Source organism: Nyctereutes procyonoides, unplaced genomic scaffold, assembly GCF_905146905.1.
Source record: "Nyctereutes procyonoides isolate TBG_1078 unplaced genomic scaffold, NYPRO_anot_genome, whole genome shotgun sequence".
NCBI lineage: Eukaryota > Metazoa > Chordata > Mammalia > Carnivora > Canidae > Nyctereutes > Nyctereutes procyonoides.
The window spans coordinates 98,869,855-98,889,005 of NW_026575125.1; the positions used below are offsets into that span (position 1 = coordinate 98,869,855).

Sequence of the window (19,151 nt, forward strand, 5' to 3'; positions counted from 1 at the left end):
GTTTCTTTCTTCTGCATGTGGATGTCCAGTTTTCCCAGCACCATTTCTTGAAGAGACTGTCTTTTTTCCAGTGGATAGTCCTTCCTGCTTTGTCAAATATTAGTTGACCATAGAGTTGAGGGTCAAACGATTTCTACTTTAGATACAATACAACTGGACCAGGCTTAGTACTTAGAGGAACCAGGGTTTGCTGTTTTTTTTTCCAGATCCCATGCTGGAAGGCACAACCATTATATTCCCTGTTCATCATCACTGTGGGCATTGTCACCTCCACTGTGGTTACAGCCATGAGCAGTCTGGCAAGAAAGAGTATGGTTGGCAAGCACACAGGATTAGGAGGGAGACACACCTAGCTTCCCATCCGGGCATCACCTGCCATGACCTTCAGAGTAGAGGAGCATCCTGTAAGATTTCCTGGGGGAGGCTGACTTGGCTGGCACCTGGAGGATTTGGAGAGGCGGGTGGGGGGTGGCTAGGGAAGGGAAGCCTGGATAGACTAGAAGAGTTCCAAGAAAGGGGAAAGAGGTACCTTAGGCTGAGACCTTCCCAGTTTCTGCTTCCTGAAAGTTGTGGGTGAAAACCCACTCCTGCACAGCAAATGCTGGAGCCAAGGGTGCAGCGAGGGGTACAGAGGGCACGGTGGAAGCCACAGGCAGCAAGGGCTGTCACACTACCCCACGCATCTTTCCCCTCAGCCTTCCAGGGACAAAGAGAGGAGCAAGTCTCCTCTATTGTCCCTCCTCAACAATCACTCACGCTCACACAGGGTAAGGGCAGGCAAGATGCAAGATGGGCTTTTCTTATGCTTGAGTTCTGAAAACGTTAGCCTCGGTTGAGGAGAAACTTGCACAAGCCATGGGACCTGAAGCTTGTCGGCAGTTTGGGAGGGGGATGGGGCAGGGAGGGAGATGGAGCTGAGGTGGGAGGTGGTCCACAGTCGGGTGGGGAAGGAAGGAAATCAGCCTGGGACTCTGGCTGAAGCAGTGTCTGAGATCTCTGATGGAGGCGAAGGGGCTGAGTGGTGAGCTTCCCTCACAAAACCCCTCCTCCAGCTTCTCTCTACCCCATGGGATCCTTGCCTCTGCTTTGCGTATCTCTCCTTAGCTTTCCACCCTGCCCACACTCGAGGAGTTGGGAGTTCTCTGAAGGAGGTGAGAGAACTCTAGGCTCTGAGCAAGGTTGGATACCTACAGACAAGGGATGAAACCTCATCACTGTGTCCCAGCCACTGGCCCCTGTCCCCACACTTGCTGGGGAGGGAGCCAGAGACTGCCTTTATGGAAACCTGGACTTGGGAGGAGGCACATCTCCCCTGGTCCTGCAGATGCAGCACTTCTGCCGTCCAGGGCCTGGGGGCGCTAGAGTGAAGTCCTCCCCAGAGGTGACAGGTGACAGCCGCCCTTGACTGAATGCTTTGCATTTCAACACTGCCTTTGAGTGGGAAATATCAGAGAGGGTGACAGAACATGAGAGACTCCTAACTCTGGGAAACGAACAAGGGATAGTGGAAAGGGAGATGGGCGGGGGGTTGGGGTGACTGGGTGACGGGTACTGAGTGGAACACTTGACGGGATGAGCACTGGGTGTTTTGCTATATGTTGGCAAATAGAACTCCAATAAAAAATATACAAAAAAATAAATAAATAAAGCCACCTGGGGCACCTGCGTGGCTCAGTGCTTGAGCATCTGCCTTCGGCTCAGGGCTCAGGTCGTGGTCCCTGCATCCTAGGATCCGGTCTGGCATCAGGCTCCCCGTGGAGAGCCTGCTTCTCCCTCTGCCTCTCTCTGTGTGCCTCATGAATGAATAAATAAAGTATCAAAAAAAAATAAAGTGCTTCTCTTTCGTTTTTACACACCGCAGAGGATCCTCAGATAGACTTAGGTTCTCCATGCCTTAGACTCCTCAGCTAGAAAATTGACTTGTGATGGAGATGAAGTCAGGACAGGTGATGTCCCAACAGGGCTTGGCCCGTAGGAAGTGTTCCAGCATGTTTGCTCGCACCACCTATCTGAGGCCCTTAAATGAGCCACTTTTGTTTTCTGAGTCCCAGTGGGGGACTGAATGACCTCCCAATTGCCTGCCAGCTTTGTTCTTCTAGGATTCTGTGTGTCTGAGGTAGGGTAAGCAGAGATTGTTGAGCTATGATAATAGGTGATGAGGGGGTACTGGGAGCCTCCCTAAAGATGAACTAACCTGTTAAGGGCCACACAGCCATTTACTGGCCAAGATGACGTTAGGCTCCAGAGTGCTAAACCTCTAGTTTCAGGCCATTGGGCTGGCTAGGCTGCACCCAGGGGAGATTAGAAAGCATTTTGCTTTCATTCTAAAGAAAGTACAAAATGGACTTTATGGCAGCCTTTGGGACCAAGGGAAGGTTGTACGGACCTGCATAACACAGTGGTGGCCTTCCTCACTGGCCAAGGTTCCCATTTCCTGCTATATGTCCATCTCGTCTCCCAGAGCTCCCCACTACAGGTCCTTAGGCCAGGCCCTGGATTCCCTCTGAAGGGTGGCTTGAAGCATCCTCGCTGTTTGCTGGGACCCCAACAAGCAGGTGCTTCTCATTTCAAGGAGACCTTCAAGGAGACCTCACTTCAAGGGCAGGTGAGGAGGCAGAGGCCCAGAAAAGGCAAAGGAGAGACTTTGCCAAGCTACCCAACAAGCCCTGGGTGGAAGCAGATTCAAGTCTGGGACTTGGGTTTCTGGGCCCCTGGCCTTGTGTAGAGAGGAATGAAAGGGCCAGGTCAGCCTCCCAGAGAATGAGCCTTGCTTCGAAATCCTATCCCAAGTGCTTCAAGAACTATCACTGCCACAGAGGAAAGTGCTGAGGGCCCAGTCTGTCCCTAGGGAGGCCCAATGTGTTGTCTGGGACACCAGAAGCTTCCAGGGGCCAAGGCACACTCACACTGGGGAAGCAGACCCCTAGTGAGAGCGTGACAGCTGACCCCAGGTGAGGACAGAGCCAGATTTGAGGCTTGGCTGGTCAATTATTGGCTCTGAATTTGAGCAAGTGACTTGACCTCCCTGAGCCTGTTTTCCCCCTCTATAAATTGGAGATAATGATGACTGCCCTGTCCACTTCTCAGGTTTAGAGGCAGGTTTAGCAGAGATAACATTAGCTCCTGCTAGTGAGCTTGTACCATGGGCTGGGCACGCTGCCCAACACTTTCCCCACATCATTTCATTCAAATTTGACCACTGCCTTGAAAAGTAGGCAGAGCATCCTGCCAGATTTGGAAACAGGGCTCATGGAGATCAAGACACTGCCTTTTAAGTTCTCACAGATAAGTGAGCAATGGCATTGGGATTTGAACCCTGATCTGACCCAGACTTCCCCTTCCACTGAAAACCCTTTGTCAGTACTATTATTATCAGATTAGCATGGCACAGAGGCCAGCTCATAATCAGTTTATGAAATTCCCTTCATTCTAGATCCTACTGGAGAATGTAAGTCTTCTCTTCAGGCCCCAGGCAAAGGTTCAAGGGCAGAGTTTAGACAGGATTTGGCCAACTGTGACCTGCCACCTGTTTTTATAAATAAAGTTTGGTTGAAACACAGCTACATCTATTCATTTACATTTTGTCCGTGGTTGCTTTAGCACCACTCACTGGGGTAGTCGAGCCCGAGATGGAATGGCCCCCACAAAGTCGAAAATGCTACCTGGCCCTTTACAGAAAAAGTCTGCTGACCCCTGATTTGAAACATTCAAGGACATGTTCTGGATACAGCTCTGGCCGTTGCCTAAAGACCTCAGGGGGCCATTAGGAGGGAAGCCCCTTGCTGGGCTCCTTTTGTGGGCACTGGCCAGTTATATCAGGAAAAGTGACCTTTTCAAAGGGGCCCTGGAGAGGCCTTCCATTTGGGGGTTCCAGGGAAATGCTGGCTGAGTTTGCAGCCCCTTCTAGGGTTGGAGCAGAACATAGTCTTCTCTGCTGTTGCCTTTCATGGTTAGCTGGCCTGAGCTCACACTGGTCAGAAAGAAATGTTGGATTGAGCAATTCAGTTGAAGAACTTTTGGGCCAAAAAAAAAAAAAAAAAAAAAGAACTTTTGGGCCCGAACAATAAAGTTATAGAAGTACTTCAGAATGGCTGCTATGGGCCAGGCCCCATAGCTCCCTCCACAGTGGGTGAGCCCAGCCCCAGTTGGTGGTACCGAGTCAGCCAGGGCTTGTGGGAGAGTCTGGGATGTTAGGCTTTGGAGGGCTCTGGCTCATTTGACACCACCTCTGGGTGCCTAAGAAGTCGTGTGTCTGGGCCTGGGTCTGTTTGCCCCTCGAATCTCTGGCACTTTGGAAACTGCCTCATTTCCAGGGGGACTTGAAGTACTGTTGTTTCTCAAGTTGTCCCCCACCCCCACCCTTCAACCTCCTGGTCTAGGACTCATGGTCCAGGAACAGTTAAATGAGTGCCTTTTTCTCTTTACCTCTGCATTTTCAAAACAACCCTCTATTCTGATTTTGCTGTGTTTATTTGGTCAAGATATTGCCAAAGGGTGGCAACCCATATGTCCTGCCTTCTTTTGATTTGATGTCTAATTACCTTCCCAGAAGGCTATCAGCTCACCTTTCCCTCATTCTCTGCCCCAAGAAGATCAGACTGGCAGTCACCTGTGACCAGCATCCAGTGGGTTACCTATGCCCAGAGGACCCAGGTGGCTGCTCCCTGTCCTGTCCTCACCTTCACTGCCCACTGTCCTCCTGCCAACTTATGCAAATGCGATTGACCTCTGGAGGCAGTGTGAGTGATGCCACCAGTCTACACCATGCCATCTACTTCTGCACTTAAACTGAGAATACCAAACACATTTTGTACTTAAGTCTTCCCTGTAATTGGGGAAACTTCTATAGTACCATAGAAAGAATTTGCCTTCTAGAATTCAAAGTCCAGATTCTAGGTTCACTTGCTGGCTTCACCACTCTGAGCCCATTTTCTCATTTCTCACTTGTGAAACAGGAGTTGGGGGACTGTGTCATCCAGTCATTAGGATGATAAAATGAGTTATTTTTAAAAAGAGCTCTGAAAGCTATTGAAGGGCTGCACACTCCTGGGTCGGTATTAAGTTCTCCGGCCCTGCCACCACCCCCCTTCTCCTTGGTTTCATGGAAAATTAGAGCTTTGGGGGTGATTAGGGAGGTAACAGACCAATCAGCATGAAGCCAGCCCACCTAAAACCTCTTTGCCTAACCAGTCACTCTGACGACTAGTTTGCCTAAAAGTCAAAGTAGTAATTTTGAAAGAAGGCATTTTGTACCAATTTTCCTAAGAGGCACTTCCAGCATAATGTCATATTTTTAAATCACTATGTCGCAATCTGCAGCATTTTGTCAATGATTGTGAGTTGTATGCTTGTGAGTTGTTTTTCCTATTTTATTTCCTACTGAGTTTTATGACCTTTTGGCAAGTTTGTCTGCAGACCTTTCCTTAAAATTATGTCTTTCTATTTTTTTAAATTATGTCTTTCTAGCCCCAAATACTTGTCAAATCTGTAGAATATCCCACAAGATTTATCAAATGCACCTTTTTGATGATTATGTCTCCTCACCGGGTTGTACTCTGCGTTGTGTATGCCTGTGTGCACCTAATGAGTTGATTAACCAAATTAGCATGTACCCATGCTCCTCTCTGTTCGGCAAGATACTGGCCTTTCGACAGCAAACGTGAAGAAGTGAGACAGATGGGGCAGAATTGTATTGAACTCCTTGCGTTTTATTTTTCAGGCTTTCTCATTCATCAAGCAGCTCTATATTGTGAAACATAAAATGATACATACAAAGTCATTACCAAGTGTACTTATTGCAGGAAACATAATGATTTTCGAGAAAGGCAAACTGGCTAAAAAGTCCCGAAAGTGTTCAGAAGTAGATAAAATTAGAAGACACCCACCAAGGATATAAAACAAATTTTAGTGGGAATCCCACCTTTAACCAGAATGTCCTTAAATCAATTGCTTCGTAAAAAGCTTTAAATGACACTGAAGGGGGGCGGGGAAGGACACCCAAACAGATACCAAAACACTTAAAAGCAGGCTGAATGTTATGTGGACCAGTCATTAAGCGCAGAGATTCCTTTTAGGAGTTTGTGGCAAATTGGTTCGAGGCCATTTGACCTGGAATCGATGTAGGCACTTACCTCCGTGCAAGTGCAATATGTGGGCATGGGGACAACCATGGGCCTCAGGGGACAGGAATGCCCCTCCTGAACATGACCTCCAAGAGAAAGGGTGAATTGTCAGCTTTTAACTCTTTATTATAAAGACATATTTACACAGAACAATCTTTACAAACACAGTGAACACAATTATGGGAAGGGGACAATTTCTGAATGAAAAGGGCCTTAATATCTTTGTATAAATTAGTATAAGAATCATACACAACCATTTTAAATAAGACAGGCCCCCAGCCCCCCCCCCCCAATGCCCCCTTCTGCCCTGTGTCTCTGGACTTTACCAGCTTACCCCCTCTCCCCAGGGGGCCTGGCAGCTGATGAGGCAGGAGACGCAGAGAGGAGGAGGGGAAAGAAGGCCCAGTCCCTGGTGGGGGCATCAGTGACAGAAGAGGCTTTCTGGACCCTGGCCAGTCCCCACATCCAGACCACGGGGTGCGGGGGAAGCAGGTGCCCAGCTGGCTCCTCAGGGTGGGCCTGGAAGCAGCAGCAGTAGCAGCAGCAGCAGCAGCAGCAGCATTAGCAGCAGCAGAGGTGAGGGGGAGAGGCAGTTAGGCAACGTCGGGGTTATTGTGGGACTCGGAGGGCCCTGACTCCCCCTGTCCCCACACATACATAGATGGCCATCAGGCTCTTGTCTCCCCTTTCCTCCCTCCTGGGAGGTCTCTGAGAAGGCAGCCTGCTCAGACCTATACTTCCTCCCTCTTTTTTTCCTTCCTTCCTTCCTTCCTTCCTTCCTTCCTTCCTTCCTTCCTTCCTTCCTTCCTTCCTTCTCTCCTTCGTTCTTCTGCCCCTGGCCCCTCCCTGGAGGAAAGGCCACTGGGAAAGAAGGTCCGGTCAATGCAAAGGGAAGGCCAATTAAGGCTCCCTGCTGGCTCCCAGAAACCAGTGTCAGTAGGGGTTGGAGTGAAAGCCTCAGTACCTGAGTGGCCCCTATGAGAATACCAGGGTCTGGAAGTGCAGCAGGTGGGGCAGCTGGCCAGTGACCGGACCTTTGCAACTCAGGTTGGGGAAGGACAGGCAGGGGCAGGCCAGGGAGGCGGGAGCAGCTGGGTCCCCCCACAACTGGGCAGTTCGTGGCTGCCCCTCCTTCTCAGCCCTGCCCGCCCCAACCCCAAGAAAGGCACTTAATGTGTTGCGAAAAGATATCATCAAGAGGGAAGAGGACATCATCAAGTGGGAGCAGGGAGACCTGGGTCCTCATTCTGGCTCAGCTGTGACCCTGAATAGATCACCGACCCTTTCCAGGCCTGCTTTCGCAGGAGTTTGCATAAGGGGTCTGAGCAAAGTGATCGCCAAGGTTCCTTTTGGCTCTGACATTCTGTGATTCTTGGCAAAAAACACCCCTGCTTGGCTTTAGCTCCTAAGCAAGAGAGCTTGAACTAGCGGGCAAGGGAAGGAGGGAGTTGGAAGGTGGGGTGGGGGGCAGTGTTAGGAGACAAAGAAAGGTGACAGAGGTGACAAGGTACTTCACAGCCCCTCTCCTTTGTTTCTTCCTTAAGCCAAACATGGCCTGGGGAAATGGCCACAGCAGCTAGTCTTCCTCCTCCCCAAAGCTTTTCCCCTCTCCCTTTTGCCAGAGGACCGAGCCCCATTGCAATGTCCCCCTAAGCACCCCGTCTGCGTCGCAATGCCTCAGCTCTTCCAACCGGCACCTCCGTGCTGGGTGAAGGGCCAATGGGACTCCAAAGCCTGGGACTGGCAGGAGCCCATTGAAGAAGGCAGTGGCCTCCCACCACCCGCAGCACCACCCCCCCTTCCCAGGCACACAGGAGGCAGGAAGGGTTATGGGCGGAGCTTGGGCTGCAGGATGGGAGCGAGGCGGGGACCAGAGAAAGGGGAAGCCTGGTCTCCAAAGTCAGTCCAGTGAAGGGCCAGGAAGAGGGGCTGAACGGATCCGTGGGAGACAAAGGGAATCATCGCTGAGGCAGGACTGTGCCTTTGGGGAAGCCGGTGGGTGAGAAGAGCTAGGACCATCAGCAGCAAGGACAGGTGCGACAAGAGAGGCGAGTGGAAGTGAGGGCTCCAGAGAAGCAGACCAATCTATGGAGTAGCCAGAGTTGCAGGAGGCGGCGACTCGGGGGGCCCCTTCCATCCTAAAGAGACAAAAATGACCAGAGAGAAGTCACTGGCATGTCCTAGGTCAAAGGAACCAGCCGGGCAAGGAAAGGAGACAGCCTTTGTTCCCCTCTCCCCACAACCCTGAACCTAAGCCCAAGGCCCGGGAGTTGATGCCACCTTGTCCAGGCTAGAGGGGTGAGACAGCAGGCCCGGCCACAGGGGAAAGCAGGCCTGTCTTTCTCTGCTACTGCTTGCATTTTTTCTTTCTTTCCTGTGGCTCTGGGCAACTCTCTTTCTGTTCTCTGCCTGCTGCCCGCCCGCCACCCCTGCAAGGCTCTCTGCCTCCCTCTCCCCTCTTTGGTGAAGATCCACCCTGCACATGTTTAGGATACCCTGAGGCCCCCCTCTCCAGCTCTCAAGGCCCCCCAGGACTTCTAGAACTCTCCAAGTGGGCCAGCCTGCCCAACCCCAGGTGGAGATTGGCCCCAGGCGGCCAGCTCCTCTCCAGGCCTTGGTCTCCACATCTGTAAAATGCAGGGGTAAGATGGGTACTCTGGAAGCCCCTGTGCTGTGTGCCGGCCCAGAACTGCTTGGTGCAGGTGTCTGGCCAGCGATAAGCAGCAGGGTCACTCAACTTCCGGGCTTTCCTTCCCCTGCTCCTTCCGCTGCCCACTGACTAGAGAGAGGCTCAAGTACCTGCTTCAGAAAGGCATGGGGCCCTTATGGGAGAGGCGTGGCCGCTGACGGCGAAATTTCTTCCGACCGCCCTGCCAGGGCCCCAGTCCGTTTCTCGAGCCTCTGGGCTGCACCAGGTGGCGGATATTGCCTTCCTCCAGCCCCTTGCCGTCAGAAGGCTGCAGCAGTGGCCCTGCAGGAAGAGGAAAGCCTGTTAGCTAGGGAGGCTGATGCGAATGGACAGAGGGCTGCGGGCTCACGGTAGGGGCAACCTCTCCCCTACCGTGGAGAGGTAGTACTCATTGAAGCTTCCCTTTGGTTTTATCTTCCATCTTGGTGAACAGTTTGCAATTTTTACACTGGCCTGGGCCAAACCTACTACTCATATCTTGTAATTTATGGAACTGACTTTATGGCCTTTTGGCAGTTCTACCATGTTTCTGGCAGGCACAAATGTGTTCTTCATTTAGAACATCATTGGGGGAGGGGTACAATCTGGAGCATATGTCTGTACTTGGTTAGGGCACAGCAAGCAATAACTCCCCATGGCACCCTTGTCACGGATGCACTTCAAACATTTCACGCATACAATGAAATGAATCCCCTACTACCACATACCCATCACCCAGGTTCAACAGCTATCCAGATGGAGTCACATATGCATTAGTTATCCCTTTTCTCTTTTTTCTTAGTGGAAGTATTTTACAGCAAATCCAGAACACCATGTCATTGTGCTCTGACATCCTTCAATAGGCAGGTGACCCACTTTGAGATCTCCTACCTCATCCCTGGGCACCTCATCAGTGTTTCAGCCTCACTAAGGTTCCCTTGTTCCCTGTCATGTCCCTGTGGGTATGGCTGGGGTGGGGGGGTCATCTCTTGTTCTGTGAGCCTTAAGCTGGGTTCTCTTCAGCCTGTGACCAGATTTAGAGGCCAATAAATATTATCAGAATGAATGAGTGACCCAGTGAGTGGACGGCCACTTGAAGCAGCAAGTCTGTGCATCAGGAGGGGTGTGGCAGGGGGATCCCTGAGTGGCGCAGCGGTTTGGCGCCTGCCTTTGGCCCAGGGCGCGATCCTGGAGACCCGGGATCGAATCCCATATCGGGCTCCCGGTGCATGGAGCCTGCTTCTCCCTCTGCCTGTGTCTCTGCCTCTCTCTCTCTCTCTCTCTGTGACTATCATAAATAAATAAATTAAAAAAAAAGGAGGGGTGTGGCAGAAGCTACAGCATCTGCCTTGTGTTTTGGGGTCCCTCAATGATGCTGATGTTACTGGCACCTCCCCACCGAATGCCCTGTCTCCTTTCATCCCCAGATCCACACCTCTACCCTGTGTCTGATGTAAATTCCTTCCATTTAAATTCAAGTTGGCTTCTCTTCTACTCTCTGGGACTCTGCTCTACATCTGTCCACATCTGGCTTAGAGTAGAAGCCTCCAAATGCCAGGCCAAGGCCTGACAAAAGAATCCAAGTGGCGCTGGATGCTCTTGAGTGTAGTGAGGGAGGCTCTCATAAAGGCTGCAGGACAGCCACAGAAGGTGGGCTTGCACTTCAGAAACACGCCTGGCCTCTGGAAGCAGGCAGAACAGGCAGATGAGATGGTGTTGGGCAGAAGGTGGACTTGCAGGGAACTTGTGCAATGAATGCCAAGTCCAGGGCTGGCCTGCAGAAATATGGCTTCTGAGGTCAGTGATCACAAATCCCAGTCTCTCTCCTCCCACACCACCGGATTTGCCTTCAGCTGTATCCCTGCCCCCAAAGCCCCATTTCCATCCATCCAGGCATCCCCACAACTAGCTCACAGTTTCCATATAACCACCCGTTGGCTGCTAGCCCCCCAGTCATGCCCCTGGCTGCTCTTCCTTTCCCTCCTCCTGTCTCCAGCATCCCCATGCTCTGGTTCCTCTGTTGGCTCCTTGGCCCTAGTGATTCCTCCTCCGTTTGCACACAATTTCCAGGCATTTATCCTCCTCTTGGGCCAAAAGCAGGCGAGTTTTGTCCTTTGGGCCCTCCCCACCCAGGCTCCCGGGGCCTGCTGCTCTCTCAGACACGCAAGCCCACTGCGCACATGCGCACACTCTAGTCCTCCACCCACCTTCCCCAAGAAAAGTCACAGGCCCATTAGGATCCCACTGCTTGCCAGCCACACTTCTGTGCTTCTGGTTGGGGTAGGTTAATGTGTCAGCTCATCCCCTAATAAGAATTAAAACCCATCACTTGAATGAGACAATGAAAACACAAATTATATTAGCACTTTGGGAAGGTAGAGCAGGAGGCCACTTCTGTCTGTCATAAAGCCATTTGCAAAAGGGCTGGACTGGGGAAGGAGAGAGGAGGGAAGGGCCTTCACTAAGTGCCTCCCCACCCCACTCCCAAACAGGTGCTACAGCTTCTGCCTTGTGTTTTGGGGTCCCCTCAAGGCTCTCCCTGACAACTGAGGGGGGTAGGAATGATGCTGATGAGGAGTCATACTCAGGGTGGGAAGGACTGTGCTGAGGGTGTGGCCAGGCACAGGGAAGGACCCTAGGGGCCTTGGGTTCTTCAGTCCATGCCCTCCACTACTGGGGGTGAGTGAGGGTGGGCCGATGGCACAGGCACAGCCCCACGGGTAGAGTGGACATGGAGAAGAGGGTAGGGGAGGACATCACCTCAAAATATTCAGTACTTAGGACTGTGAGTGTTGCTGGCAGTAAGGGAGGGAAGGCTAGGGTTGAAAGGCCCTAAGTGGGGGAAGGCCGAGAACCAGGATGGAGAACAGGGATAGTGGCTCAGACTCTGGCCCGGGAGACATCTAGACTTCAAGCCTGTAGAAAACTCCCTTGAGCTGCCTGAGCAATCAGCCAAGCCCCAGAAAGCAGCCACCCAGAAAGCCCCTGGCACATTGCATCCCATCGGGTGGGGGGCTCACTGTCTTCTTTGTAGCCTGAAGTCTGTAGCTCCTCCCACACCGTGATCCCATCACCCACCTGTTTCCTCCTACTTTGGATTCTGAGTCTGGTTCACCCTGAGATAAGCTGACACCTGAAACCCAGGCTTTATCCTGTCCAACTTAGAGGCTGTTGATTCTCATCACTGCAAAGGTCCTGGCTGCCCCAAAGAATCTCCCCTCTAGAAACGGGGGCCATCCTCAGTATGCTTCAATATTCTCTTCTAACTCATTTGCTACTTAGAGGGAGGCTGGGGCAACTCCCCGGAAGAATCTGAAGCCCAGAGGGCCTGGAGCCCCTGCTCCCGAAGCGCCATCAGAAGGAAGAGCCTGAAGGAAGCCTCAGCAGCTCTCCACGGAGCACCACAGCCAGGGGTGGACAGGGTTTGATGGTTGTGCAATGTAAACTCCCAACCCCGCCTGCCCATGCACGAAGAGGTGCGTGTGACTTTTCAGGAACATGCCAGCCTCACCAGGAATGACGCACCTGTTTCTCCTCTTGCCGTCCAGTCTATCTTGTGACTGCTTTCAAAGCCCACATGGGTGCTGTGGCAGGAACCCCGCTGACTATGCCCCCTCCACTGTTCTTTGTATGATATGGCAGCTCTCTCCCATTGAGGCACCCGTCCTTGGTCCGCTTAGTACCGCTGTCTCCCCCTTGGCCGGAGCTATCTTCCGATGCCAGCTCTGCTGCCCTTGGACACACCACATTCTGGCAGCCTGGCCATCCACTTCACATGCATTAGTCTTTTGCCCCAGAGGCCCTGACTCAAGTTACAGGAGTGCTTAGCGCTTAGGGACTGGGGATAGAGGAGAGATGCCCCCTCCCTGAGAGGGTGAGGTACAGTAGGCTGTCTTCACACTAGCACTGTGACTGCAGGCTTGGAGCTATGGCTGAGGAGGTGGGGAGAAGGGGGAGGAAAAGGAAGGGGAGAGTGAGGGGGAAGAGAGGGAAAGAGGTGCTTAGACAAAGACCAAGGGACACTTGGCCCTGGCCCAGCAGCTCTCCGACTCAGAAGAGCAAGGTGTATCCCAGGTCAGGAGGCAGTGGAGGAGTTTGAGTGTGTTCAGTGAAGGGAGGGGGGACATTCCAAGTTGGGACATAGTGTATTGTGGAGGAAGCAAGATTTTCAGGTCTCGGACTATTTTAAAAACTATTTATTTATTTGAGAGAGAGAGAGAGCGCAGGAGCAGGAGAGGCAGAGGAAGAAGGAGAGAGAATCTCAAGCAGACTTCCTTCTGGGCACAGAGCCTGATGAGGGGGTGAGAGGGCTTGATCTCACGACCCTGAGATCACAACCTGAGCAAAAACCAAGAGTCGACCACTCAACCGACTGTGCCACCCAGGTGCCCCTGGGCCTGGGACTTTGACTGGAGACTCTGGCTGGGGAAAGCATGCAAGTCTGGGCTGTGGGCAAGGTGGTTCTGGGGTCCCAGGATAGGAGGCAGGAGGAGCAGGACATGAGTACCTGGACCCTTGGCTGGTGGCCACCTGCACAGAAGGGTCCCTCCTTGGCTCCTAAAGATGTCACGGGGTAGAGAGCCTTGGAAGTGTCCAGTGCCAGGCTGAAGCAAAATGTGAGGGCAACAGATTTACCCACATAAGGGCACGAAGCTAGATGATCTAATGAAGAAGGGTGAGTTAAAGCAAGAGGCAATGGGGTCTGGGCCAAACACAGTGTTCCATTCCTTGAAACTGGCTGTTCCCTTAACCAGCTGGACCCCCAAAAGGGTCCTAGTGGTGGTCAGTTGCCAAAGGGTCCCCCCATAGGCTCTGGGGGAGCACCAAGTATGCAGATCAGGAAGCCCCAGCTTCCTCTGGGATGCCTTCGCTGTACCCACTTTTTCTTCCCTGAAGGTACCACATTGTACTGTTTGCCAGTGGTGGTGTCATGTGGGTGTCTCGTCTTGCCAACTGCATTGGATGGTAGGTGCCTGGAGGACAGGCCCACGTGGTGTCCTTCATTCATATCTTTTGCTCTCTGCGTGCCTGACAAGAGTTTTTGAGGAAAAGCCTGCTCCCTTCTTACCAAGGAAGAGGCTGACCCAGCACTTGGGTCCTGAAGAAGACCACTGGATAGCTAGCTGAAGGAAGGGGGGGCAGAGCCAATCAATGTACATTCCCGAGAAGCCAGGCAGTGCTCCCAGGGCGAGGGCAGTGCCAAAAGGCAAGAGCAGGGAGAGGAGGCAGCCTGCAAAGAGAGAGAGGTGGAGCCCCGCCAGGCCCCTCAGAGGCTCCTGGGCTGCAGGCCACCGTCCTGCTCTGGAGGGTCTGGAAGTAAGTAGGGCCCCATGCTCTTCATCTAGGAAACCTGCTGCCCTGCCTTCTCCTTCCCTCTGCTCCCACCTTTCTGTGACTCCAGCCCTGGCACTGCCATTAGTCTACCCGGTTGTGGCCTTTCCCCTTCTGTGTGTCAGGCAGGCAGCAGTGACAGCCAGATCACAGGACTGTGGCACCCGGAGGTAGGAGCTGACAGCCCTAGGAGACACTGACGCACAGAGAACAGGCACCCTGGGCTGGGGCTGCCCGGGCATCCGTGGGGACCAGGTTTGGGGAGAGCAAGGGAGCACTAGTGTCAAGTATGCCAGGTGGGGGATGTGGGCAGGTGGGGGAGAAATGTCTCCCCTCCCAGAATTGCATGGAGGTGTCCAGTCAGGCCCATGCTTCCTGGTTTGGTGCCTGGAGACAAGGGGACTAAGGTGAAGGGCGCCTGTGCCTGGGGCCGAGTAAAAGCCGGAGCCAGGATATCGAAGAATGAGTCCTTGGGGAGGCGCGGAGTGTGTGGGGAGAGCCTCCCGTGTGGGGGCAGGAGAGCAGAGCAGATAGGGCGGGGAAGAGAAGACCAGCTTGGCCAGGCCCTGCCTCTGCTCACATGCAGGCTGAAGGGAGCAACAGCTGGGCTCCACGCCGCCGCCCCCACCGCGCGCTCCTGCCTATGCAACAAGTGTCACGTCTGCATCTTGGCACATCATCCCGAGTGGCCCGCACCCCGGGGCCGCGCGCAGCCCCTAGCCTCCAGGGGCCGGAAAACCTTCAACTCGGGAGGCCAGCCCACCAGGCTCAGGTCAGCTCCCTTCACTCACTGATTGATCCATGGGGAGTCGGACATGCTCCCCCGCCTACCCACACCCACACCCACACATACCCGCCACCACGTGGGGTGCAGGGAGCGGGACCCCGGGCGCACGCGCGCGGCCGGCAGCTCCGCGGACTTCGCGGGGCCGCGGAGAGGGGCAAGGCACCCGGCGGGTGATGCCTGAGACCGAGCCGAGCACCCTCCCCGCCAACAATCCCCCCACAACCGCCCCTCCCTCCCCCGGCCGATCCCGGCCCAAGGCGCCCCGTCAGTGAGTCTGCGGCCCGGCGCGGCTGGCGCGTGGCTGCTCCTGCTCGGCTTGTGCCCGGGTCCGGGAGGCGGAGAGCGCGCGAGTTGGGGGCGGAGGGAAGGGAGGGCGTCGGCTGTGGTCCAGGAGGGCGGCGAGGGGCACGCGGGCGAGTGGCAGGGCACGCACTCACCTCCACACGCCGCGGTCAGAGAGAGCCAGAGCAGCAGGAGCGCCTGCACGCAGCGCCGCAGATTCATGCTGCTCCTCGGCGGCCGCTGCAGCCCTGGCCGGGCGCCCCGAGGCGAGGAGAGGCGCGAGCCGCGGGTCGTGCGTGCGGGCGCAGAGCTCGCGTGGCTCCCGGGCTGCGCCGCAGGCTGGCCAGCTGCCGCGCTCGCTCGCCGCCTCCTCTCCTGCAGCCTCCCTCTCCTGCCGCCGGGGCAGCGCCGCCAAGCTGGCCTCGGCTGGCGGCTCTGGGGACAGAGGCGAGCTCTTTCCAGGAGGCTGGCTGCTCGGCGGCGGCTTCCCACTGCCCAGGGCCCAGGCTGCCAGCGAGAATGCTCCCCGCTCACTCCAGGGGCTGCATTTTGTAGCTTGTGGCTTGGCCACGAGCCCACTTGGTCATGTGGTCATCGGGAGGGCTGAAGGGGGGGCCAGGAAGAGGGAGAGGGAGCGAGCCTCCCGCACCGCCCCCCTCCCAGCACGCATTCTGCAGCCTCAGCCAGGGAGCGAGAGGGAACCTCGAGGTGGCCACACAACAAAGGCGACAGGGCTGTTCTGACAACCCACAACCGCTCTCAGGACAATGCCCGCCTGGCCCGGGGCCAGAGGGTTTAGGAGACCTGAAGGATTTCAAACACAGGAAGCTTTTGGGGCGGTGGAGGGGCACACTTAACCCTTTCTCACCTGGCTTCCTTAATGGCTGTCAAGGAACCGGGGCACTCCCGGGAGGACTCGGGCCCAGGCTGCCCCCACTCATCCCCTCCACCTCTGACCAGGCTCCTGCCCTCTGCCACTCCCCAGCCAAGATCCACCTCCTCCCATTAGCCCTCCTTTCTCCTCTGCATCTTCAGCTGGGTTTGTCTTGGGGCTAACTGTTTAGGCTTATGCCCAAGACTGTTTAATTGCCCAGGGCCCCCGGAGGCATCTTCTACCTGCAATGCCCACCCCACCCCATCCTGCCTCCCAGTTCTTCATTCTTGCAATAGCACCTCAAATCCCATCTCATCCAGAAGACTCTCCAGGGTAACAGTAATCCGGGAAGGGCTGCCCCCTCACCCCAGGATCCTCCTCCTTGCCGTTGGGACAAGCAGCAGCTTCTAGGGTGCCCCTTTCTTGTTCCCCATCATCATGAGGGAGAGAGTCTACCAGCTCTGAACAGTCTAGGCTGGATTCATTTTGCCCCTACTTGGGATTCCCCTTTGTAACAGGGTCTTGAAGTTGTTTGCCTTCCCAAGCTAGACTGTCAGCTCTTATAGTCTGGGAGCTCCTAAGGCAAGGGACTGCCTCTTTCGCCGGGCTGGGAACCCCCTAAGACAGGACCTTGTCTTCTCATTCTTCTGCATCTTTCCAAAGTTCCCAGTATCAGACTCCGCACATAGGTGGCACTCAACACATGTTAAAAGACTACATCAAAAGGTGTTTCCACATTTCAGCTAGCCAGGCTGATTCTTTAAGTGCAGATCCAGATTTACACACACACACACACACACACACACACACACACAAATAGGACAGTGTGTATGTGTGCCATAAGAGATGTGAGATGCTTTGGTATATTTAAAATCTTTTTAAAATGTTGAAATAATCCAATATATACACGATTTATTTATTGTCCGTACCCCCTCCCCCTACCGCCAAAACTGTCAGGTCCACAAGAAAGGGATTTCTGCTTTGTTCACAGCTGTATCCCCAAACACTGACTGGGACGAGGTTGATGCTCAATACACAATTTTGAATATATGAATGAACTTCGGGGAAAAAAAATCCCGATTGCTTCAATCAAGGCAGTGGGAAGGGAATAAAATAGGGTTCATGTTAATAGTCTACGGCCCCATTAGCCACAGTACAGTAGGAAAAAGGCAGAGACATGTGAAGCAGAGCACATCATCCATAAGGCCTATGCTGTGAGCAGTGGGCGTTTGTAATATGACATCATTTCCCCTGGTGCCTTTCCCCTGGAAAGACTCTTTTAATCAGGAGGAAAAACACCTGGCCTCTGGTCTCCACCCTTATCTGCTGTAGGACCTTACTAGTGTCACCTACTTACTGGATTTCATGAGGATGATCATCTCCAGCCTCCCCTCTTCAGGGTTGTAATGGGATAAGTTAAATGAGATAAAGTACCTGAAGGCACAGTGCAAATAGGGAATAAACCCTTGTAGGGTCGTTTTGAAGAACCGTGATCAAGCCCGTGCAACCCCAAATGAGTGCCCCCATAACTAGGTTAATAGAAGCGTTTATATTTAATCACACCTTTACTAGGGTGTATAATGGGCTATTTGTTAAGCAGTTAGAGCTGTGCTTTCCAATACAGTAGATAATGGATAACATTTAAAATAAATTGAAAAAGTCATTGCCTCCATGACACTGGCCTCATTTCAGTTGCTTAGTAGCAACATGTGGCCAGTGGCTACTGAATTGGACAGCACAGAATAGAAGCTTCCAATCATTGCAGAAAGCTCTTTCAGACAGTGCTGGGTTAAAGCACCTCATTCATTCTTCCTTTTTTCTGTAATCTTTTTTCCCACTTTACGTAATCTTCAAAATGCTCAAGGGAAAAAAAATACAAAAGCAAACAATAGTGTTCAAGGCAAGTAGCACTCAGTAAATAGAAGGCACACATTTAAAAGCAAGATTTAAAGAGCTGAACACAAGGGAGAATCATATTTTAATCTAATCTTTCCCTCCATTTAACCAAATTGCACCCATTTTTTCAGTCCCAGATCTCATCTTCCTCCTTTTTCAGGCCACTCTTGCCCACAGAGACTTTGCCCTCTTCGTCACAGCTATGGCTATACCTTTCATATGGCTGCAGTAACCTGCAGTTACTCCTGAAATGAGTTGGGAGTACTTTCATATTTGCATGTCTCGCTTTGCGGGCCTGTGGAGAGGGTCCACCACCAGCATACCCATTCTGATATTGAGGCATGTGAGGCAAGGAATGCAACTCTGATTGCTCACTCTGACAGCCCCACGGGCTCTCATATTTTTTTTTAATTTTATTTATTTATTCATGAGAGACACACAGAGAGAGGCAGAGACATAGGCAGAGGGAGAGGCAGACTTCCTGTGGGAAGCCTGATGCAGGACTCCATCTGAGGACCCGGAAATCAGGACCTGAGCCAAGGGCAGACACTCAACCACTGAGCCACCCAGGTACCCCCTCCCATATATTCTTAATGTCATATTCATGACATTCATATTCATGACCGATTTTCATATCTGTCTCCACTCACTGGACTTTAAGGTCACCGGAACAATAGTACCTAGACAGTGCCTAGCACATAGAGTTGGCACTTGGAAACTGCTTGTTGAAGGAATAACTGCTGGCATAGCTCTCTGCTGCCTTTGTTCATTTGTTCAAGGAAGATGAGACTATTGAGTTAATATCAGCAAATAAACGTTTTAAGGCGTTTCTTCACGAGTGAGGAGGAGGTACATGAAACCTCCCCCACTCTCCTGCCCCGAGGCAGCAAACAGGTGTGAAGTGTGTTGTTGCACATGAAGATTGGGTGTCAGGGACAAGACTCAGGTTCCAATCAAAGTCAGGAGCAATCCTGGAGGTAAGGGTAGGACTCAGTGTATTACTGGCCACGAAGATGAGATAACTGACCTATGTGAAGCCCCTCTGTGACTTGTCACCCTCAACACTGCTATGCACAAGCTATTCAGCATTGCTTAGCGTCCTATGTCACCACCACCAGTTAATGCCATTCAGTTGACTCATCCAGCATTCTGTTCACTGTGGTATATTAGAAAGAGCTCAGCTTTTGGAAC

The 19,151-nt window shown here is 53.0% G+C and overlaps 1 protein-coding gene across 1 annotated transcript; it reads right to left on the reverse strand.

Annotated features, from left to right (window-relative positions):
- Positions 1–6,443: 6,443 nt before the first annotated feature.
- APLN (apelin) lies at positions 6,444–15,691 on the reverse strand. Its single transcript, XM_055338374.1, has 3 exons — positions 15,346–15,691; positions 8,922–9,093; positions 6,444–8,260 (listed from the first exon to the last, which is right to left on the reverse strand). The coding sequence occupies exons 1-2, from the start codon at positions 15,410–15,412 to the stop codon at positions 8,927–8,929; spliced, it is 234 nt and encodes a 77-aa protein (XP_055194349.1). The 5' UTR covers positions 15,413–15,691; the 3' UTR covers positions 6,444–8,260; positions 8,922–8,926.
- Positions 15,692–19,151: the final 3,460 nt, after the last annotated feature.

Bases quoted from the DNA above. Each gene is read 5' to 3' on its own strand.
- APLN (XM_055338374.1), bottom strand. From the start codon at position 15,412: ATGAATCTGCGGCGCTGCGTGCAGGCGCTCCTGCTGCTCTGGCTCTCT. The intron at 9,094-15,345 runs GTGAGTGCGTGC...CTCTTCCTGCAG, and splicing joins TCTGACCGCGGCGTGTGGAG to GGCCACTGCTGCAGCCTTCT.